General features: G+C 48.4%; 1 protein-coding gene across 1 annotated transcript in view; it reads right to left on the minus strand.

The window, feature by feature from the left end:
- Nucleotides 1–17,292, minus strand: part of CUNH4orf50 (chromosome unknown C4orf50 homolog) — a 31,046-nt gene extending 13,754 nt beyond the window's left edge. The window contains exons 1-4 of the mRNA XM_017887083.1: nucleotides 15,500–17,292; nucleotides 7,037–7,201; nucleotides 3,019–3,075; nucleotides 804–986 (exon numbers count right to left, since the gene is read on the minus strand). Of these exons, the coding sequence (XP_017742572.1) occupies nucleotides 804–986; nucleotides 3,019–3,075; nucleotides 7,037–7,201; nucleotides 15,500–17,074 (1,980 nt within the window). The 5' untranslated portion in view covers nucleotides 17,075–17,292. The remainder of the gene's footprint in view (nucleotides 1–803; nucleotides 987–3,018; nucleotides 3,076–7,036; nucleotides 7,202–15,499) is intronic.
- Between the last annotated feature and the right edge of the window lie 6,128 nt (nucleotides 17,293–23,420).

A 23,420-nucleotide genomic window follows, 5' to 3' on the forward strand; every position in this document is an offset into this window, starting at 1 on the left:
GCATGGCTGGGCACCCATGGGTGCCGACTGTAGTCAGGAGAGCTGGCATTCATCTCCACTTGCACTGCCTGCGTTACCCGGAGCACATCTCCTAACCTCTCTGGCCTCAATTTCCTCTTTTGTTGACCACTGGAAGAAGAGATTCTCATTCCTTTGGTTCATTATTTCATTCATTCAACAAACATTCTTCCAGGTTTGTGGCGGATTCTCAGAGCCAGGCACTGGGAAGACAAAGATGGCTATGGAGCAGCTCTGGGCCCACTGGAGAGGGGCCCACAAAGCCCTGCAACAGCCGGGAGAGCTCCCTGCTCACGCCCCGTCATGCACAGCCACATGCAATGGAGCACAGGGGAGGCTGTGGCTAACTCTCTGGTCTGCAGGGCTCAGAGCAGGCTGCCTGGGCAAGGTCACACCTGTACCTTGAAGGATGGACAGGAGGTCATGGGGTGACTGAAGCAACCTGCCAGAGGAAGTGACCAGTGCACAGGTCCCGGCACAAAAGATCCATCTTGTGACACATGCAGTGAAGCTTATATGATGCTAAATTACAATCACTGTTTGCATCTGTGCACTGCACCATTTCCTGAGCACTGTAAAGGGTCAGGATTGCCAGATGCACCTTCCCATGCCCACCCAGGGCATAGGCATGGGCACAGAGGAAAAGCCAGGGGGTGTCTTCTTGGATAGTGTCCGTGGATGGAGACAGGGAGGAAAGGAGGGGGTGTTTGGGCCAGGCCGGGGCATGCAAGGGATGTGCCCACACCCCATAGGAAGCAGAGACAGGGCCGTCTCTGGGATTCTACCTCTGGGACTCCCGGAGCCAGGAAGGTGGCCGCGTACTCAGCCAGTGCCACGTCGTTGAGCATGTTCTGTGCCAGCTCAGAGAGCAGGAGGTTCCCCAGCCCATGTCTGTGCAGCTCCTGCAGCAGGTGGGTGATCAGGCGGTTCCTCTCCCGGCACTTCTGGACCAGCGAAGCTATCTTGGCCTGAAAGGGAGGGAGGCTATGGATGCAGAGCTACCACCAGGGCTGTGTGGCTGAGCTGGGGGACTGGGGGCCGGAGGGTCAGCTGAGGCCCCTACTCACCATCCCCAACTCTCCCTCTGCTCAGCGGAGCAGGCTTCTCCCTGCAACGCCTCCCTGCACCCAGAAGCCAGGCTGCCTTCGGAGCAGACGGCCACACACACCCAGGGGCTCCACACTGCCCTCCCCATGGTCTAGGCTCAGGGCAGCAGGGGTCAAGAGCGTGGATTTGGGCCCCACCACGGACCAGCTCTGTGAGCAAGCTCCCCTCTGCACCTCGACTTGCCCGTCTGTACAATGGGGGTTGTCACGGACACCAGGATAAAAGGAGACGGTGCAGGGAGGCACCTACCCAGTGTCGTGTTTCTATCCTTATCTCACATTTAGATAGCACTTTATAAGGGATTGTGGTCTTCATCCAAAGAAACGCTCCACAGCAAATGATGGCAATGAGAGGGAGGAGGAGGGAAACCTTGCACTGCAGCAGCTCCACGGTCTGCTCTGCACTTTCCCAGCTACCACGTCTGCAGAGGCTCGGCAGGAATTACGACGATTTTCATTTTACAGGCGCCAACTCGAGGCTCAGACAGACACGGAAATGTGGGGTGGGAAATAACTTTAGGAACTGTGTGGCTCATGCTTCTGATTTGACGGCTGAGGAAACTGAGGCCCCAGAGGGAGGATGACTCTGCAGGTCAGCGGGAGTCCAGGGCATAACCGGGTTCTGCGGATGCCCAGCCCAGGGCACCTCCCTCTCCACTCTGCCCTGAGACCAGAAAGAAAGAGCAGAGCCCCCAGCTTCTCCCCAGATCCAGGCCCATGTTCGAGATGAAATGTGTTACCTTAACCAAATTCCGTGTCCTGCTAGCAAAGAACATATTAAACCCTGTGGGCGAGTAATGACATTTCCTGGAGTTGATCTTAAACATAAATGTCTAGACACGTGGAGAAAACCTTTCTGAGAAAAACTACATCGGCCAGGTATGGTGGCTCACGCCTGTAATCCCAGCACTTTGGGAGGTCGAGGTGGGGGGGGATCACGAGGTCAGGAGTTCAAGACCACCCTGGCCAACATGGCAAAACCCCATCTCTACTGAAAATACAAAAATTAGCCAGGTATGGGGGCGCATGCCTGTAATCCCAGCTACCTGGGAGGCTGAGACAGGAGAATCACTTGAATTCAGGAGGCAGAGGTTGCAGTGAGCCGAGATCGAACCATTGTACTGCAGCCTGGGTGAGAGAGCGTCACTCTGTCTCAAAAAAACCAAAAGTGCGTCACAGTGTTTATATACAATTAATGATACAAAAGAGAGAGCGAGATAGAAAGGAAGGTGCTTGAGCATACAGTGCAGGGGTGGTGATTTTCTGAACCAAGGCGTCTCGCGCTTCACCCCAGCATGAACAGTGCAGCCTCAAAGGCTGGAACCCACCTCCTAGGTCACCCTGTCGAGTGGGAACAGGAGGAGGCAAACGTACAGACATCGTAGGCTTTCAAACACATGGGAAACATACCAAAGGAAAAGACATGGAAATGCCATGTACAAGCAGGGGCTGCTGCCTTCTGTCTCCTTCATTCTTTCCAGTTTTGTTTTGTTTTGTTTTGTTTTGAGTCAGGATCTCACTCTGTTGCCCAAGCTGGAGAGCGTGATGTGATCTCAGCTCACTGCAGCCTTGACCTCCTGGGTTCAAGCAATCCTCCTACCTCCGCCCTCCCAAGTATCTGGGACTACAGACGCATGCCACCATGCCCGGCTAATTTTTGTGTTTTCTGTAGAGATGGGGTTTCACCATGTTGCCCAGGCCAGTCTCAAACTTCTGAGCTCAAGCAATCCACCCGCCTCAGCCTCCCAAAGTGCTGGGATTACAGGTGTGAGCCATCGCGCCTGGCCCTATCCAAACTTTAATACAATACAGGTGGATTACATGTCTAATAGGAAAAATACTAAACTCCCTGTTTTGAAAGAGGCATTTCATATTGATTTTATGGACATATTACCTTCAGGGGAGTCACCGCCAACTTTGCTTCATGTTGCTTTTTCTGAAGTTCTTCAAGCTGAAATAAAAGCGACATTTTTGACAGCACTGCACTGTCCTTTACCACTGTCCAGAGTTTCCCCAGGCAAGCCGGGCTCAGAGCAGCTGGCAGTTGCCTGCCCTCTTTACCCTCAGGGGGACTCAGTGCTGGGAACAGGGGCCTTTCCCACCACCTGCCTGGCAGGATCACGGGAGGGCAGATGTTCTGAATACTCAAGAATCAGCTCTGCCCAGCTACAGTAGCCGGGGCCAACTCCAAGCTCTCTTCTGAGTCTCCAAGCAGCCTGGCAGTTTTCTGGTCTTGTGGTAAATATACAAGCTCCTGAGCCAGACACCAGGGGTCGTAATCCCGGCTCAGCCAGTCGCTGGAACTGAGATCTTGTGCAAGACACTCTTTCTGCCTCAGTCTTCTCATCTGTGAAGGGGGCTCATATGAGTGCCCCCCCCCCCCCCCCCCCCGCTGGTGAGAACTGTAGTGAGGATTCAGTGAACCCATTCATGTAAAGTGCTTAGAACAAGCCCTGGCATCTGTCAGTGATCAATAAACTCATGTTACTATTAGGGGCAGATGAAAGCTGGACACAGATTCTTTGAGACTGCTCCCTGTGGAGGGGGCTCCTATCCTCTTCCCTCAGATCTGGGCAGGCCTGAGAAGCCTTGACTCACACAATGCAGTGGAAGTGGCCCTGGGGCCTTTATGGGTCCAGCCTTGAAGAGGAAATGGCAGCTTCCACTTTGGGTCTCTTCTGTTTCTGAGCCAGGATTTAAGAATCCCAAGTGCCCACTGGGGAGACTGTGAGACATGACAGAAAAGGGAAGGCACAGGTGGGGGCTGCCTTCCGCCACCCTGCAGAGGGGCCAGGATGTAAGTGAGGTCGCCAGGGATCCCCCAGTCAAGCCTGGCATCCAGCTGGATACCACTGAGTCATGCCCACTGATCCCTTGGAGGGCGGAAGAGCCTGGCCGAGTCCTGTCTGGATTCCTGAGCCATAAGATACAACAAAGCAGGTGTTGTGTGAGTTCTTCTAACTCTCTCAGTCCCTTTGTAGTCAGTTTAAAAAATCAAATAAAAAGCCACAAGCCTCTTCCTCATCCCCAACCTCTTCTGACCAACATACTCATATGGGTCAGAATGTGTGTATATGAAATTATATTACGCAAAAGATCTTGCATCTTGCTTCATAATTAAATAATAGGCAAGATTTTAAAAGAATGAGATCAGTTTGTATGTGATACAAAAATTTTGGTGTTATTTTCATATTAACACATAGAAACTGACCTCATTCTTTTAAAATCTTGCATATTATTTAATCACGAAGCTGAAATAAAATGATTTGACCAGTTCTTTGTTTATGGAAATTTATATTAGTTCTGTTTCTTTGTTTTACAAACAAGATTTCAGTGAACATTTCCATATATCTGTTTTTGGCACACCATTCCTAATATATTCAAAGAGTAAAATTCCAGCTTTAAGCAGACTGTCTTATATTCAAAAGGCACTCAATCATATTTGCAGGCTTGGATTAAGCCTTCTGTCTGCTTCAGTTTAGGAAATAACCTAAATATGCCACAGTGAGATAAGTATTGGGCATTTGCAATCAAAAAGCAAACGAGAAGCAATTAAAAAGATAACCTACAGAATTGGAGGAAATATTTGCAAATCATATATCTAATAAAGGACTTCTATCTAGAACATAAAAGGAACTCTCACAACTTAACAAAAAGAGAGTCAATTAACCCTATTAGAAAAATGGGAAGAATCTGAATAAACTCTTCTTCAAATAAGACATACAAATGACCCATAGGCACATGAAAAGATGTCCCACATTATTAGCCATCAGAAAATACAATTCAAAACCAATGAAAGACAATTTCCCACTAACTAGGATGTCTATGATAAAAAAGACGACTAGTAGCAAATGTTAGTGAGGGTGAGAAGTTGGAACCTTCCTACACTGCTGGTGAGAACATGAAATAAAGTGATCAGAGACACTCTTCCTCTTTAAAGCAACTGCAACTGAGATGTTCAGGAATTATATTACAAAAATTTCATCATAAAACTGAGAACTGCTAAAAAGAATCCTAGGGAAATTCTCAACCTGCAAAATAGACGAACTGAAATTAAGAACTAAAGTGAGTTTAAGAGCAAATTAGATTCATCCAAAGAGTACTATTTAGCTGGAAGAGAGATTCGAAGGAAATACTGAAACTGAGCAGAAAGAAAAAAGAATGAAAATAATTTAAAATATACTTAAAGTCTAATTCACGTGTAACTGCAGTTTCCACACACCCCCCCTCCCCACAGGCCAGTGACAGATAAGAGAAAAAAGCAATACTAGCTCTTGTGTTGGTTGAAGACACAGTGAAAGAGACACACTCAATTATTGCTGGTGGCATGGAAGGGGATACCACTACTTTGGAAAGCAATTTGTGATATGTAGCTAAGACTCCACAATATTCCCACCTTTGGAGCCAGTAGTCCCAGTTCTCTGAACTGTTTTAGATAAACAGTTATCTGTAAGTTCATAGAAATAGCTCTAGATGTAACAATTGGGGAATAGTTAAGGAAACCACATCCACCCAATAGATTACTACACAGTCAATCATAGACAAAAAATCATAGATTACTACACAAACAGTCATACGTACGAGGACTATGCAGCCACATGGACAAATGAACATAAAACTCTACGTATAACATGCTTTGATCTTACCAAAAACACATGGGAGAAGAGGCAGAAATTATACTGTAATGCTGAGGCTGTATTTTTCATCTATCAACTTGTTCAAAAATTGTAAAGTTGCTAACATTCAGGATAACAAGTTATGGGCAAATGAGTAGACCCGTTTCCAAAATGATAGCAAAATGATACTATCATTTTGGAGGATTATTTGCCATTCCCTATCACAGTTAATTTATACATCCTTTGTTTTGCTGGAAATTTCCCATTTAGATATACAGCAGATGTATATGCCGAGAGATAAAAATGTTCATTGAAGCTGCATTTGTAATGCAAAGAAACAGACACAACTTGAATTTCCACCAACAAAAAACTTGATTAAACAAGTTATGATTTGGCCTCATGATGACATAATACACACGATTTTAAATGAATGAGGTCACTTTGTATGTGTTGATATGAAAATACCACAAGATTCTTAAATGAGAAAATGAAGATGTAGAATAGTTTTGTACAGTATAATTTCAAACATGTACACATCTACACACATTCAGAAAGTGGGTAGATAGGGTTGAAAAAATATTGGAAGTCAGAAAAGGTTGAGGTTGAGAAGAAGGAAAGCTTTTATATTTTTTATTTAAAAAAATTTAGATGATTAAGATTTGCAGACAGGTGTAAGAAATAATAGAGAGAGCTCTCTCGTACATGTTTTTTGAGACAGGGTCTTGCTCTGTCACCCAGGCTGGAGTGCACCCTTGTACATTTTGCCCAGTTTCCCCCAGTGGGAATATTTTGCAAAACTATAGTGTCATATCACAACCAGGAATTGAAATGGCTGCAATTCACTGAGCTTTTTCAGCTCTCTCCAGTTTTAGGCGTGTGCGTCTGCGTGTTAAATTCTGTGCAATTCTGGTACCTGTATACTTTTGCATCTGCACCGCCGTGTCATAGACACATCCACTTGCCTCTGACAGAGGAAGGGCTTTAACTTTTATTTATATGACACTGTAAACCTGCTTGACTTTTTAAATAAACCACATATGTGCATTTTTAAATTTAACAGAGAAGGGATCATAGAGTCTGTGTTTTCCTTCCTAGTACTGTCCTATACTTTAAAAATCCAGTACCCTAGAACTTAAAGTATAATAATAAAAAAAAAAATTAAAAAAAAAATCCAGTACCTGCTCCCAACCAGCTGGAAGGGTGAGGGAGTGCTCAACTCATCCTTATCCACTCCCCAAGCGCCCTGGGGTGTGGGAGCCCTGGCTGACAAGAGGGGAAAGAAAGTGTTTCCCACACCTTGGTCTGGAGCTCCTCCTGGAGGCGGGTGGCCTCGTCCCGAGATGCCTGGTGGGCAGCGCCCTGGTCCCGGAGCTGGCACTGCAGGGTCAGCACCCGGTGATGGAGCTGCTGGGCACGCAGCCTGGGATCCTCCTCAGTAACCTCGGCCTCTGAGTCCTGGAGCTGCGGAACGCACGGATTTGAATGAAATTTTTAGGTTATCTTCCAAACTATTTGTCTTAGCCAACAAACTATACCTGTTTCCCCACTCCTTAGTTTGTTTTCTTTTTTTGTTTTTTTCCCACTTACATTTCCCTTACAGTAAAACAGTTTTAGAAAATAGGGTAGCAGAAATCACTCCCAATCCGATTATCCTATAGAAGCTTTATTATCCATAGATTTTCTGCAGACTTCCTGCTAAGCCCCTCGACATGTGCATGTATAAGAGTGGGTGGTTCTGCTTGGTTTCTGGAGGGGGACATTGGGGAGGGCCTGGAGAGTCCCAGAATAACAGCCTGGAATATTAGCTTCAAAAATATGTGCAGTGGGGTGGCATTCCAGAATCTGCTGTAATAGATGCCAGTCACTGTTATACTGAAACAGGGTGATGAGTGAAATTGAATGTTCCAATCAAATTATGAGATGCTTATTACGCTAAAGCATAATATATTTATATAAAACAGAAGATACTATATCTCCCATAGGCACTTTTCTTAGATCAATACAATTGCCTCTTACTCTTCTTGGATCTAACGTGAGAGTAGCGGGTTTCATTCAGATGCCAAAGGGAAATTCTGGGAGGCAAGACAGTGAGAGGGAAGAGGCTGGCTTTGCATTGTGGGAAGTGTGGCAAAATGGGAGAGGTGCTACTGCCCCCAAATGGTTTTGAAGTCTAAATTCTTATTTTTTAAAAATAACTCACATACATACACACAAGCATACATAAACATACATACTAACACATATTTTTCTATATAAAATTTAAAATGTGATATATTTCTTTTGCTTTCTGCTTTTCTCCCTTAACACCATGTCATGGGCGTTTTTCCATATTACCAAATAATGTTGAAAATTCTGTTATTAGTATATACGCAGCCTCCTGTGGCCGTGCTGAACACTCAGATTATTCTAACATTTTGCTGTTACAGTTGGAACTGTGACAAAGACCCTTGTACATAAATATTTGGACATACCTCTGACGCTTTCCCTGAGATCATCAGGGGATATTTCCGGGTCAGCAACGTGAGCATCTTTTTTTATTTTTATTTTTATTTATTTATTTATTTATTTTTTGAGATGGGGTTTTGCTTTTATTGTCCAGGCTGGAGTGCAATGGTGTGATCTTGGCTCACTGCAACCACCACCTCCCAGGTTCAAGCAATTCTCCTGCCTCAGCCTCCTGAGTAGCTGGGATTACAGATATGTGCCACCACACCCAGCTAATTCTGTACTTTTAGTAGAGACAGGGTTTCTCCATGTTGGTCAGGCTGGTCTCGAACTCCTGACCTCAGGTGATCCACCCACCTTGGCCTCTCAAAGTGCTGGGATTACAGGCATGAGCCACCACGCCCGGCCCGACATGAGCATCTTTAAGCTCTTGGTTCATGCTGCTAAGGTGGCCTTAGAAGGGAACAGCACTGCTGAAAGTTCCATTTGTGAAGATTTAGGAGCCCAGAAACTCATATGCTTCTCAAACGCCCTTCCCCCTTGTGATGTCAGTTCCCTTCTCCTTTAAGGCAGATTCCCTGGGAGTTGTAAGACCCCCAAAACTCATCCCGACCTAGCAGGGGTGGGTAGGAGGGGGAACCCAAGCTACCCTGCTTGGGAAAGAGAGACGAGGGAGAAGAGGAGGAGAAGGAAGAATCCAGGTGGCTCCATGGCTGCTGGGGCATCTCTCTTGTAATAAAATATACAATAGCAGAAGATATTTTTAATTAATAGAAATATACACCACGTGGGCCTGAGATGCACAGGCTGGGCCCTGTCAAGAACAGATGGGTGCTCCGAATGGTCCCGTAAAATTCAGCTCCGAGACTTCAAAACAACTTGGCCTTTCTGGGAAGTACGTTGCCTCCTCTGCCTCCCTCCTCTGGCAGTGACTTGGACTGGGGCTTTGTCCCTTGGGTCCTCAGAGAGCACCCAAGTATCCTCTAAAGAGAATGGCTGTGCAGGTGGGGCCAGCCTGTTGTCCCATGGGACCACCCCACACAGTAGCCCTGTGAGTTGCCCAGTGAGTCTCCTGCTGTCTAGCAGACATCATGAGCACATGTGCTGGCTGTACACTGGCCTGAGATGGGCGGTGCTGACACTGCCCTCCAGGAGCTCAGGCTGGTGGGAAGAATGACAGGCAGGTAATTCAACATTCGATACAGTCTGATAAAGGGAAGCCAGGAGGCTGTGATGACCTGAAGGGAGCACTGAACAGAGACATCATCCAGTTGGGGGGTGGCAACTGTATAGCAACCACATTCTGGGTTGCGGGGATAGTACCAATTTGTAGCATTTGCCAGTTTCCGTGGTGTGAATATTCCCACCAGGACTGACTACAAGCTACCAAAATGGTATCACTGAAGGCAGACTTGGGAGGAGATGCACATGAGTTGGCTCTGACTTGTCTCTGCACAGAACCCAGCCTGGGGGTGGGGAGAAGCTTTCTGGAGGAGAGGCCCCCCAACAGGAGACTTAGAGGAGAAAGCTGGGTGCAGGGAGGGGTGGATAAAGAAGGCGAAAAATGAGGGCAGAGGTGGCAGCATGGAGTGTGGAGGCTGGGGGTGTAAGCAGCAACAGTGGAAGCTCCTGAGGTCTCAGGGGCCAGAGCACTTGTTGGGATCTCATGTCCAGTGCAGTAGGAAGCCACAGAGGGTTCTAGGTCAAAGAGTAACACATCAGGTGTTGGTGACTTCCTGTCCATCACCAAGTCCCATGGACTCCAGCTCCAGTTTTCACTCCAAATTTCTCAACCCCAGTGTCACCTCTTGGCTATCCAGCCACCAACTCCTTTCAACCTGTTCTCCTTCAATTCACCCAAATCACTGTTCTCAGAGCAGGCAGATCTTTTTCTAGTATAAATTGGGTCACATCATTCTGCTCAAAACCCTCTGATGGCTTCCTACGACATCTAGAAAAGATCAAAACAAGGGCCTGCAAGCCTTCTACAGCCTAACTTGTGACAGCTTCTCCAACCTCATCTCACACTACACCCCTCCTTGCCCATTGGAATCCAGCCACGCTGGCTACTTTCTGTTTTTCCAATGAGCCAGCCTCTGTCCTGCCTCAAGGCCTGGCCACTCACTTTTCCCTCTACCTGGAATGCTCTTCCTCGCTGCTCTTTTCTAACCTTGAAAGTCTCAGCTCAGTATTCAGCTCCTCAGATTTCCACACTCCTACTCACTGGTGTTGGACAGCTATAGAATCTGGGGAGAATATATACAAGCAATGCTTTGCAGGCATTGGAAGATGACTGCTACAGGGCCACAATCCTTAAGAAAAAGCATGCACAACAAGGCAGGCTCCACATTTTCCCTGGATTTCTCTCTGAAACATTTTCCAAATAATGGTCCTGAAAATAGAGCCCAAGCTGAAAGTGGTAGTCCTTCTAGATGGAGAAATAGAGCTTGGAGTTTAGGGATGCTAAGACTGCTGGGGTTTGTGGAACAAAGTAACAGGGAAGAGAGAGCTGCAGAGAATAAAAGCCCAAATACTGTCCTAGAAATGTCCTTTGGGTCCTTGGCTGAATCATAAGCTATGCAACACAGTAGAAGACTCTAAGCCTTGCAAAGAACAGCAGCTTGGAGGTTAATTGGTGAAGAGATGTCACAGGTCCCACACTTCTGAGAAGATGACAGAGTTCTGGCAAAGCCAAAATGGAGAGGACTTGGTGAATGCTGTGGAACTCAGCTGATGTCACTGATAGGCCATGCCCTAAGAGCAAGGGCCACACCTTAGGAGTGATATCAAGCCCTACGAGGTCTGAGGGCAAAACTTAAACAGACCTACACAAGAATAAGATGATCTGCTGATCATGCAACTACCTGCCAGAATAAAATTCACTCAACATTCTTTGGAGAAAGACAATAATCAGGAATCTTCATAACATATTTTACACAATGTCCAACATAAAAGTTTTTGAAATTCCTAGACATGAAGAAGCAGAAAAAAATGTGACTGTTCACCAATAAACAAAATAGTCAATAGGAGCAGGCAAAGAGATGATCCAAATACTGGTGTTAGCAGAAAAAAAACCCCTCAAGGTCTTAAAAATAATTATGATCTATATATTTTTTAAAACATAGGAAAAATAAAGAAAATGGATGTACAGATGGACTATTTCAACAGAGAACCAGAATCTCTTTTTAAAAGAATAAAATGGATATTCTAGAACTGCAAAATATAATAAACAAAATTAAGAACCCATTGAATAGATTTAACAGAAGTTGGGACATGGTAGAATATAGGATTAGTGAATTAAAAGACAGGTCAATAGAAAATCCAAACAGAAACACATATTTTTAAAACTGATACAGGATTTTGAAAGATGTGAGATAGAGCCAAAAGTCTGAATTTCTGGAAGGAGAGGAAAAGAAAACAGAAGAGAATGAAATATTTGAAGAAATAATGATCAAGAATTTTCTAAGTCTGACAAAAAAACATAAACACACAAGTTCAAGAAGCTCAAAAAAAATTTTTTTAAATAAAAACAAGCAAGACGAAAACAAATAAAACCATATCTAGGCACATTATAGTGAAACTGCCAAAACTCAAAGATAAATAGGAAATTATAAAAGCAGTCAGAGATAAAACAACACATTTATTTCAGGGGGAGTGAGGGAGAAAAACAATGACAATTACGACTGATTTCTGGACAGAAACTATGAGAGGCGGAAGACAATGGAATGAGACGTTAAGGAGCCAAGAGAGCGAAATACCTGGCTACCTAAAATTCAGAACCCAATGGGAAGAAAAAAAACTTAATGAAGGTTAAAAAATTGTTTTCATAAAAGAAATATGAGAAAATTAATCACCAGAAAATTCTCACTACAAAAAACCCACAGTTCTTAAGGCAAAAGGAAATCAGAGCCGCAAGAGTAAGAAAGAATGAACAACATAAGAACATGTAAAGATATGGGTAAATGAAAAAGATATGATGTTTAAAATAACAATGACTTATAATACTTATTCTACATAGGAGTAATATATAACAAAAAATTATAAAAAGTAAAAGAATAAATGAAGTTAAACTACTGAAAAATTTTTGCATCAATCGGGATACGGCAAAAAAACTAATTTAAAGTAAATTTAAATAATTACTAGATACATTTTTGAAATGCCTAGGGTAACCACTAAAAGAATAATACTAAAACATAAGCTAATGGAGAAGAAAATAAATAACAAAATATAATTAATACCAAAACAAAGGGATGAAAGAAAGAATAAAAGAAAACAGAACAGATGAGACAAATAGAAAAAATAGTAAATAAATAAAATAAATTAGCTGGGTGCAGTGGCTCACACCTATAATCCCAGCACTTTGGGAGGCCGAGGCGGGTGGATCACCTGAGGTCAGGAGTTTGAGACCAGCCTGGCCAACATGGTGAAACCATATCTCTTCTAAACAATACAAAAATTAGCTGGGCATGATGGTGGGTGCCTGTAGTCTCAGCTACTTGGGAGGCTGAGGCAGGAGAATCACTTGAACCTGGGAGACAAAGGTTGCAGTGGGCCGAGATCACACTACTACACTCCAGCCTGGGTGACAGAGCGAGACACTGTCTCAACAATAAATAAATAAATAAACAAATAAATAAGAATTAAAGAACATTATAATATATAGATTTTTAAATAACATAACTAAAAAGAGAAATACACAAATGCACACTCAGAGTGGAAGGTTTTAAAACTTGTCTTGGTTAATGACAAAACAAATAGACAACATATCAGCAAAGACAGAAGATATTTGATTAGGACAATTAACCAGGACAATTAACCAGCTTGGCCTAATTGATATGCAACAATCAAACAATGTTCATTCTTTCCAAGGGCATGTGGGATATACTGTTGGCCATAGACCATAACCTGGTCGATAAAACAAGTCTCAACAAATTTTGGAAGACTAAAATAACATACTGTATACTTTCTGGCAGGAATGAAATGAAACTAGAAATCAAGGACAAATGTATAACTGAAAAATTCCAGAGAGGCTTAGAAATTAAGCAACATGTTTCTAAATAACCCACGGGTCAAAGAAGAAATCATAATAGAAATTAGAAGCTATTTTAGTTTTTTTTTTTTTTTTTGGTTATTGTTGCTTGTTTTTATTTCATCCTCTTTGACTTTAATTTCTAAATCAATAAAATAGGGCTAGCTATAACAATGTCTTTTTTTTTTTTTTGAGATGGATTCTCGCTCTGTTGCCCAGGCTGGAGTGCAGTGGCATAATCTCGGCTCACTGCAACCTCTGCTTCCCGGATTCAAGCAATTCTACTGCCTCAGCCTCCCAGGCAGCTGGGACTACAGGTGTGTGCCACCACACCCAGCTAATTTTTGTATTTTTAGTAGAGATGGGGTTTTACTATATTGGCCAGGCTGGTCTCGAACTCCTAACCTCATGATCCGTCCTCCTTGGCCTCCCAAAGTGCTGGAATTACAGGAGTGAGTCACCGCGCCTGGCCCTAACAATGTCATTTTGAGGCAATTTTGAGGAATAAATGATAGTACATAAATTTCCTGGCACATAGTATATAGGCAATACATATTCCTTATCTGTAATCCTTAGAAACTATTTTGAAGTGAACAGACTTCATCTCAAAATGTGTGGGATGCTTAGAGAGACATTTACAGCTTTAATTGCATAGATTGCAAAAGAAGAACAGCTGAAAATCAATGACCTAAGTTTTCAACACAAGAAGCAAGAAAAAGAACAGCAAATTAAATCAAAAGAAAGTGGAAGAAAGAATATAATGAGGCCGGGCATGGTGGCTCACGCCTGTAATCCTAGCACTTCGGGAGGTCTAGGTGGGCAGATTGCCTGAGCTCAGGAGTTCGAGACTAGCCTGAGCAACATGGTGAAACCCTGTCTTACTAAAATACAAAAAATTAGCCGGGCATGGCAGCGTGTGCCGGTAGTCCCAGCTACTTGAAAGGCTGAGGCAGGAGAACTGCTTGATTATGGGAGGCGGAGGTTACAGTGAGCCGAGATAACACCACTGCACTCCAGCCTGGGTGACCGAGTGAGACTCTGCCTCAAAAAAAAAAAAAAAAAAAAAGAATATAATAAAGATCTAAGAAGAAACCAATAAATAAAATACAAACAATAAATAAAATCAATAAAACTGAAAACACATTCTTTGAAATGATTAATAACATTGTTGGGGGTGGGGAGGAAAGAGAGAAAGGAAAGAAGGAAGAGAGACAGAAAGAGGGAAAGGGAGGCAGCAGGGGGAGAGCAAGAGACAGAAAGATGGAGAGATAGAGAAGGAGACACAGAGAAGGGAAAGGAGGCAGAGAGGGTGGAGCAAGATGGGAGAGAAAAACAGAGATAGAAAATGGAATGAATGCATGCCAGGGTCTCAACACTAAATATTCTACACATGGTGAAGGTCACCATAGGAATATTATGAATGTTTTATCCCAGGACTCCCAACAGTCAAGAACTGTCCACAGATGAGGAGAGGGACTCGGAGAAGTCTGCATGTGGCCTGAAAGTCACAGCTCTGTAAGCACAGAGCCTGGTTGGAACCTTGTTTTATCATGCTCTACAGTCCATAGTTCTTTTCATTGCAACTTTCTTTTTTTTTTGAGACGGAGTCTTGCTCTGTCGCCCAGGCTGGAGTGCAGTGGCCGGATCGCAGCTCACTGCAAGCTCCACCTCCCGGGTTTACGCCATTCTCCTGCCTCAGCCTCCCGAGTAGCTGGGACAACAGGCGCCCGCCACCTCACCCGGCTAGTTTTTTGTACTTTTTTTAGTAGAGATGGGGTTTCACTGTGTTAGCCAAGATGGTCTCGATCTCCTGACCTTGTGATCCGCCTGTCTCGGCCTCCCAAAGTGCTGGGATTACAGGCTTGAGCCACCGCGCCCGGCCTTCATTGCAACTTTCAAGACCCAATATACAGAATTAGAACTTGGGCCGCTTAAAAAACCCCAGGGTTGGAAAATGCAAGGTCTGATCTTAAAGTATGAACACTCTCTGGGTGCCCCGCTGGAGCCTAAGCAGAGGGGCAGGCTTGAATCTCCCATGGCAGGTGGGAACAGAGATCCCGGGACCACAGCGCCGAGGTGTGAGTCCCTGCTCCACCCCTCATTGGTTGTGCGACTGCGGTGACTGCATTTCTCTGTTTTCTTTGTACCAACCTTCTGTCATCTGGTAAGTGGTGAGAATGATTGTACCTCCCTCACAGGACTCTGGTGAACTGCATAAGTGAATGGGGTGGATCCTGGAACAGAGTTGTGTGTGATGAGTAAGCTGTCAGGCAGACCCAACCTACCGTGGGGCCATTGCTCAGGGACCTCAGAGCTTGCCCCTGAGCCACAGAACACCTGGGCCTCTTCTCCTCTTTCTCCATATGTGCTTCTTTCACTCCTGCTCCACCAACATTTCCTTGCAGGTTGTTGGCTACATCAGCGTTTCTCCAGACCAGGGATGGAGGGGGAGAATCAGTACCGCATCTAGAATTCCCAGCACCTGTGGAAGGTCCTGTCTGCCCTGCAGCCAGACTTGCTTCCTCCGCCAAGAGTGGCCCACAGGCCCTTGAAAGCAGCTGCCCGGCGAGTGGAGTCACCTGCACCTCTTTGTCTACAGCGTGCGTCTTGGCTTTTCCCTGGAGGTGCTCCCTTCCCCTCATCAAACGCCCCTGATCCGTGCTCCTCTGCAAGGTGACTTCCCTCTCCAGGACATGGACCCTGTGTAGAAGGTGCTCGTTCTCCCCACTTAAGGCCCGGATCATGTCTTCTACTCCCAGCACGATATCCTTTATCAGCTCTTTGTAACTAATGCCAAGCTCCGAGATCAGCGCCTGGAGCTTCCAGTTTTCCAGGGTGACTTGCTCCATGGTGTCTTTGGATTTCCTGATACTCTCAGACATGGATTTCTGAAGTTGGCCCAGATTCCCTTTCAGTTTTTCATTTTCCTCTTCAAGCTCCAGAATTTTGCTGTAACTCTTCCCATTGCAGTCTTCAAGGTCAGAGATGACCTGTAAATATTGGTCCAGTTCTTTCTTTAACTGAGAGATGTCCCCTACCAGCCTGTGGTTATCCCACTCGAGCCTGGACATTTTTGTCACCTCTCGCTCTCTCTCTCTTTCAAGGGCGCACACTCTTTCATGGCACCGCTCTTGGTCTCCGTGACGTTCGGTGGTGTCGTGTAAAATCTGGTGTCGCTGTTTCTTCAACCCAGAAATGAGCTGACGAAACCTGCTCCTGACTCTCTTGAGGGTACCCCAGGGCTCCGCGGGCCCCTCTGGAGCATTTGAGCTGGCTTCATCCAAATCAGGCAGTGTCCCTGGGTTACCAGAAACTTCGCTGGTGCCCAGGGCCATGGTCTTTCCCAGCTTATCACCTTCATCACTCTCTTTAGACTTTGCTTCTTCATCAGAACAAATACCCCGATTTCCCCAAACCTGCTGAGAGCGAGCTCTCTCCCCACCACTGTGCCACTTCTGAGCAAAGCTCCAGTTCTCTCCCCCACATGCAGAGGCTGAGCGCCGCCAGCCCCCACTGCCTGGCTGCAGGGTGGACAGCTGCTGGAAACAAGCCTCCACCTCCTGTGCAAGCTCATCGATTGTGAGTGCACACCTGTCCTGTCCTTTGCTCACAGCCTGTGGATTGTGACCAGTGGGTTCGCCCTCGTCAGCTGATAAGGCAAATCTGGGAGACAGAGGCAGACCTGTCTCTTCCGCGAAGAAAAGCATTTCCTTGCTCTCATGTTCCTGGGAGTCAGGCTCCTTGGGGGCACCCCTGCACCCTGGACTGGATGCTTCTTGATGCGACACTTCATCCTTCTCCTCTAGCCCTTCGTCCTCCGGGCTTTCTCCTTGCAGAAGCAGAGCATTTCCAAACCACATTTGGTTTTCCTCCTTGTCCCTAGCTGTCCTCCCAATGGCTCTGCCTCTTCCTGCGAGGAGCTGACTGACTGTTGGCCACAGCTCTTTGGTCTCGTGAGACCTGGAGAAGGTGGCTAGGGGTGCCGCTTCCTCCTTCTCTGATGACAGTCCTCCTCGGAGACCCCAGACATATCCTTCCACCCTTTCCCTCCTTCTCAGGGATTCGGAACCCTCCTTTGCTACTGAGGCCTCCCCCTGTAGAAGAGGCATCAAAAACTCCTGCCAGGTCCCAGGGCGGCAGGTGGCAGCCTTGGTCTCTGAAGCCCCATTCTGGTCCTGCACGCCCTCTGTGGCTCCAGCCCCATTCTCCAAGCTCAGGTTCTGATGGCTTTCCTGATTTGGCTGGTGCTTGTCACCAAGGTTTTTCCCCTTCCTGCCCAAAGTCCCCTTGCCTCCCCTCTTCAGTTCTCCTCCCCAGGCTTCCTCCTCCATTGTTCCAAGTGTCTCTCAGATCCTTGGGGTGTTTTTTTGGAAATCGGTGATTTGAAAAGTGGGGGGCCTCATGGGAGAGGGAGGCACTGCGGTCTCTTGCCTGGTGACAATCCCAGCTGGGGGGTCCTGTGTCTTTGGGAGGAGGTGGGGACGTGGTGGCCAACTCTTCTTGGGTTTGTTGTCCATCTGAGGGAACCTCCTGGAGCAGAAGTGGTCGCCAAGAAGCGGAGTCCCCAGCCGGCCCCCAGAGAGGGAGTGTGGACGTCTGCACCAGGAGAAAGGCCTCTGTGGCTGGGTCAGCTGCTAGATTTTCTGAAATCCGGGCCAGGTCCATGGGGAGGAGTGATTTGTCCAAGCACTCCCCTGGGGGGCAGCCACAGACCAGGAGAAGAATCTGTTCATCCAAGCGAGGCTCTGCCAGAGTAAGCTACGAATGGAGAGAGAAGATGAGGTGTGAAACAGCCCCTTCCTCCATTCAGCACCCACCTCCACTCACCTCCTGGGGTTCTCCATGTCTCCTCACCAGTTGCACAGGGGACAAGCTCTTTCCCACACAGGACACAGCCGGTACCACCCTAGGGCCTTTGCACGTGCTCTTCGCTCTGCCCAGAATGTCCTTGCCCCAGATGCCCTCATGGCTCACTCCCTGGCTCCATTCACATCTCAGTGCAAATGACTTCCTTGAGAAGGCCCTCCCTGACTCACTCTCGGGCCATCCACCTCGTGTCATCTTCTCCCACAGCACCCTCCATGCCCTCACACCATATTATATATTTCTGTCTGTATTATCTAACTCCCCCTATAGCCCTGCCCCATCCAATCTACTAGTCATGGGCCACACGGAGCTCCTAAAATGTAGAGTAATTAAATCAAGGTTAACAGTTCTGCAGTGGCACTAGCCCCGTGTGGCTCGTGGCTACCGTCTTGGGCAGCACAGATGCAGACTGTGAATAGCACTGCAGAAGGCTCTCATGGATGGGGTTCGTGCAGGCCGTCCACTCCCTGAGGGCAGGACTTCATCTTTATTCAACTCCTGGGCCTAGAACAGTGCTGGGCACACAGGAGGTGTTTCCTTGATATTTTTAGTGTATTTTTATCTTCACTTATTTGATGTGTTTATCCAGAGAGGAGGAGCCCAGCTCACAGCAGAGGCCCCGGCTGGGCTGGGAGAAGCCTGAGGATGAATTTTGGTTTTAGCTAGGCTCACTGGGAGTCCCCGGGGGCTGCTCCCAGACCTGGCAGGCTGCAGGCAGTTCTCAGTGGGGCCCCTAGAATAGCTGGGAGAGGCTCAACAGGTCTAAGACCCAGAAGAGCAGGACAGAGGGAGCATCTCAAAGCACAGAGAGAGTCTGAGCCTTTAGAGGTGGACATACAAGCAGCAAAGCCCTTCAGGCAGAGGGGGCTTGAAGGCCAGGAGCGCTGCCCCTGCCTGGAGGGGTCACCACCTCCCTGCTCCCTGGAGCTGCCAGTGGGCAGCACCCCTTCCTCTGTTGTCTTTGCCTCTGTCTGCAATGTCCTTCAATCCAGACAGCAAGCCACTGTCCCAGCTGCCCACAGAGAAAAGAGCATTTGCCCCAGAGAGGTATAGACCTAGAGACCTGGCTTCAATCCTGGGTGTGACCTTGAGCAAGTTCCTTAACCTGCTGGAGCCTCAGCCACCTCACCTGTCAAATGGGGCACCTCCGTGTTCTAAGACATTGCCCTGGGCTTCAAGGGAAGGGGGTGGTGAGGAGTGAGGCATATAGGGATGTGACGTCCAACAACAAAAATAAGAGATGTATCATGAGCAGGATGTGAATGAATGAAGAGATAATGGAGGGCGAGCAGGACGTGAATGAATGAAAAGATAACGGAGGGCCTCTCTATTTAGAACCATACAACCACAGCCGGGCTCGCGGGTCCCAGCATGGCTCTGCTTCTCAGGGACGAAAAAAATGGAAGTGGAGAAAGGCTACGACTGCCTCAGACTCAGAGCAAGCCACGGGAGGTGGGTCGGGACACAGGCTCCTGACCCTCAGGGCCAGCATGGGGCGGTGTGGGCTGTCGAGCCTGGATCTCGGGGTCCACCTCCAAGCGGGGGACCTTGGGGAGTCACAGCAGCCCTTGGAGTCTCGTCTCCTCTCCAGAGCAGAGGTGGCAGCAACGCCTCGTGGGTGTCAGGAGGTGTCAATGAGAGGAAGCCTGTTCCATGGCAGCCAGGCCTGGCACCCAGCTGACCCCCTTCCTCCCCACTCCCCATCCAGGTCTCAGGATGTTTCGTTTCCTCTCCTCAAATCTCTCTCTCAACTATTTCCAGAATGTTCTTCCAGACCTGGAGCTTCTTTACCCCACCCACCTCCTGCGGGTGGCCACACACCCTGCAAGAGACAGGGCTGAGGGGACCCAGGGGCACTGCACACATGCACAGAAAGCCGCTGGCCTCACCTGTTCACGGTTGGATCCTGCCAGGTCTCCAGGGAGCTCGCTTGTGGTCTCCGGGCCTGGAGCCAAAACAGAAGAGGCCCGTCCAGGCCTGATGCAGCTCCAGGTGCAGGGCCCCTCCGGGGACTGGCCTGGAAAGCAACAAGACCCTGGGGGTTACAAAGACGCTCCCAGGGGCTCTGCCATGATTGCCTCTGGGGACCACGTCCTCGGGGCTTGGGTAAAATGGAACCCCCCACCCCGACTGTGAGCCTCATCATGCCTCCCAAGGGCAGCCTGATGACCACCAGCACCTTGGTCAGGGGAGGAAACTGAGGCTCAGAGACGTGAAACAGCCATCAGCAGGTGGGCAGAGGCCCCAAGGCTCCAAGCCACCTCTGCAGCCCACAGACTCCTGCACGGGACAAAATCCACCAAACCTTTCTAAGCCTCAGCATCCTCATCTGTCAAACAGGGTCATGAGCCTCACCCCAGCCCTGCACAGCTGGCTTGAGGACACATCTGACCTCGGTCAACGTAGCAGCTCTGCTCCCCAGAAATGAGATAATGGGAGAACGCTGGCTGCATCAGTCAGCAGCACCACTGTGCTACACGTAAGCCGGATAATGCCACCCCTAACCAGCCCTTGAGGTTGGAGGGCTGGAAATAAACCACAGACGCCCAGTTGGCCACCATGGCTGTCAGGCTCTCTGAGTGCAGGGGCTCTGGAAGCCACGGTGGAGGCTGTTATGAGATATTATAAGATACTACTCAAGCCCGGCATGGTGGCTTATGCCTGTAATCCCAGCATTCTGGGAGGCCAAGGCAGGCAGATCACATAAGGCCAGGAGTTTGTGACCAGTCTGGCCAACATGGCAAAACCCTGTCTCTACTAAAAATACAAAAATTAGCCAGGCGTGGTGGTGGGAGCCTGTTATCCCAGCTACTTGGGAGGCTAAGGCAGGAGAATCACTTGAACCCGGAAGCTTGAGGTTGCAGTGAGCTGAGATCGCACAACTGCACTCCACTCCAGCCTAGGTGACAGAAAGAGACTCCACCTCAAAACCAAAACCAAAACAAAACGAAAAAACAAGAGAGAGATATTGGTTCACATCAGGGACAAGAGGCTTCTAAGCCCCAGCAGCTTCCAGACCTGCCAAGTGCAATTCTCACTGCCTCACACTGGAGGCGTCACCTGGGAAATGGGGGAACAGGACGGCTCCTGGTCATCATATGGACTTCTGTGAAAGCATGTCCCTGCTGCCAACCTGCTGGCCTGTGAGGCCCCTTGGCTGGCACCCTCCCGAGGGCCAAGGGTATGAGCCTGTGTTCAGCTGAGCCTGAGCCAAAGGCCCCTGGTGGAAGTTGCATACGCTGATGCCCCCTGCAGCAGTTGTGTGACCCTGAGTGAGGGACCCTACCTCTCTGAGCCTCAATTCTTGTCTGTAGAGAGGGGGGACCACCCCTTCCCCCTGCGTCACTGGGACATGATGAGGAGGAAGCAAGCTAGCCTTTTGGTGGGTGTTGCCCGGGACCCTGTCCTCCACGCACCGTGGTACCCACGCACCTTCTGAGGCCCTTTGTCCAGGGGCGTCATCGGACCGCAGGGAGCTCCGCCAGCCTTGGCTTCTGCAGGGGTCCAGGGCCTCCTCCCTGGGCAGGGGCAGTGAGTTACCCTGAACACAGCCCAGAGCATCCTGGAGGAAGACAGAGCAAGTCAGGAGCCGTCAGTGTCCTGGCTGAAGTGTGCACTCCAAGCCCATCCCCAGGGGCCCCTCCCCAGCAGGGAGCTTGAGTCCCTTCCATAGGTGAGGAAACTGAGGCTCAGAGGGCAGAGAGCTCACAGCCTGGCAGCACAGCCCCAACCTTGTGCTTTTGGTTCACCAGGCCAAACTGTCCCCTCTTAGCACTCGGACTCCTGTCCACAGATAATGAGGGCAGTGTTCAGCCCTCGGAGGAGTGTGTCTGTCCAGTCAAGAAGCACCCAGGTCCCCTAAATCAGGGTCATGGACCAGACTGGTACAGTCCATGGCCTGTTAGGACCTGGGCTATACAGCAGGAGGTGAGCAGCAGGCAAGCAGGCATTACTGCCTGAGCTCCGCCTCCTGTCAGGTTAGCAACGGCATTAGATTCTCATAGAAGCGTGAACCCTATTGTGAACTGCGTAAGTGAGGGATCTAGATTGGGTGCTCCTTATGAAAATCTAACTTATACCTGATAATCTGAGGTGGAACAGTTTCACCCTGAAACTATCCCCCCGCACTCCCTGCCCATGGAAAAAGTGTCTTCCATGAAACCAGTCCCTGGTGCCAAAAAGGTTGAGGACCTGCTGCCCTAAAGGGCACCAAAGGCTCCCAGCTCCACCCTTCCTGTGCAGGGGTCCAGGGCCTCCTCCCTGGGTGGGGGCAGTGAGTCACCCTGAACACAGCCCAGGCCATCCTGGAAGAAGGCACCTTTCCTGTGCAGAGGTTATTTCCATGTCCTACCCAGGGAGGAGGGTGTCTGCCCAGGGGATTTGGACTGTCCTGTCCTTCAACTGTCAATAAGCTCCAAATGCGACTGCCCGGTACCTTGGCAACGCCCTACCCCTGGACTTCTCCACAGCTTGGAGCTTCCCCAGCTGCTGCCCTGCTGGAGATCAGGATAATTCAGAGGCAGCTCCTTTCCCCGTGCCACGGGGGAGAGGCGTGAGACTGGCAAAAAAAAAAACAAAACAAAAAACAGCTGTCACCTGCCACCCATGAGGGGCTGGGCACAGGTCTCCTCTGGGTCCCACAGCCCTGGCTGCTTCCACTATGGTGCTCCAGCCCGGTGCTGTTGGCTGGCTCCCCTTCCTACTCCACTGGACTGTGGACTCCTTTAGGAAGAGAACTTGGCTTCATTTGGTCTGCACCCTCACCCTAACCTGTATACAGTAGGTGCTTAATAAATGTTTCATTATCAGGTGGACAGATCGAACCTGAGGAAAAGCAGATGTTTTAGATTTACGAGTACAGTCATTCAGAAAACATTTATTAGGCTCCTACTATGTGCCAGGTGTGACTCTAGGCCAGGAGGAAACAGAAATGAACAGGTAAGTGCCCTGTCCCCTTCTCACTTGCTCCTGAGGTCCTCACCTTCCCTCAGCAGACCCAGCATCTGACTCCCGGCTGGTCCTCTGGCTACAGGGTCAAATGCTGAAATCAGGTGCCGGTGCCCGTTTATGGGCTGTCATTGCTGCCTGGGCACCTTGTTCCCACCCCTGCAGCTTTGCACCAGCTTCCCCTCACAGCAACCTGCTTGCCTGCCCCAGGGCATCCGTGCTCTCCCTGGTCTCTGTACCTTCCCATGTGCTGTTCTTGCCACCTGGCTGGCACATCCTTCTTGGGAGGGGCCTTGATCGCTTGCCTGCTGCAGGCAAAGCTTTCTCTGCTTCTTGCTCCCAGCCCCTTCCTTCCACGCACCGCTCAAGCCCCTACGATGGCACTAAAATGGA

The sequence above is a fragment of the Rhinopithecus bieti genome, unplaced genomic scaffold (assembly GCF_001698545.2).
Source record: "Rhinopithecus bieti isolate Rb0 unplaced genomic scaffold, ASM169854v2 scaffold_16601, whole genome shotgun sequence".
Taxonomy (NCBI): Eukaryota; Metazoa; Chordata; class Mammalia; order Primates; family Cercopithecidae; genus Rhinopithecus; species Rhinopithecus bieti.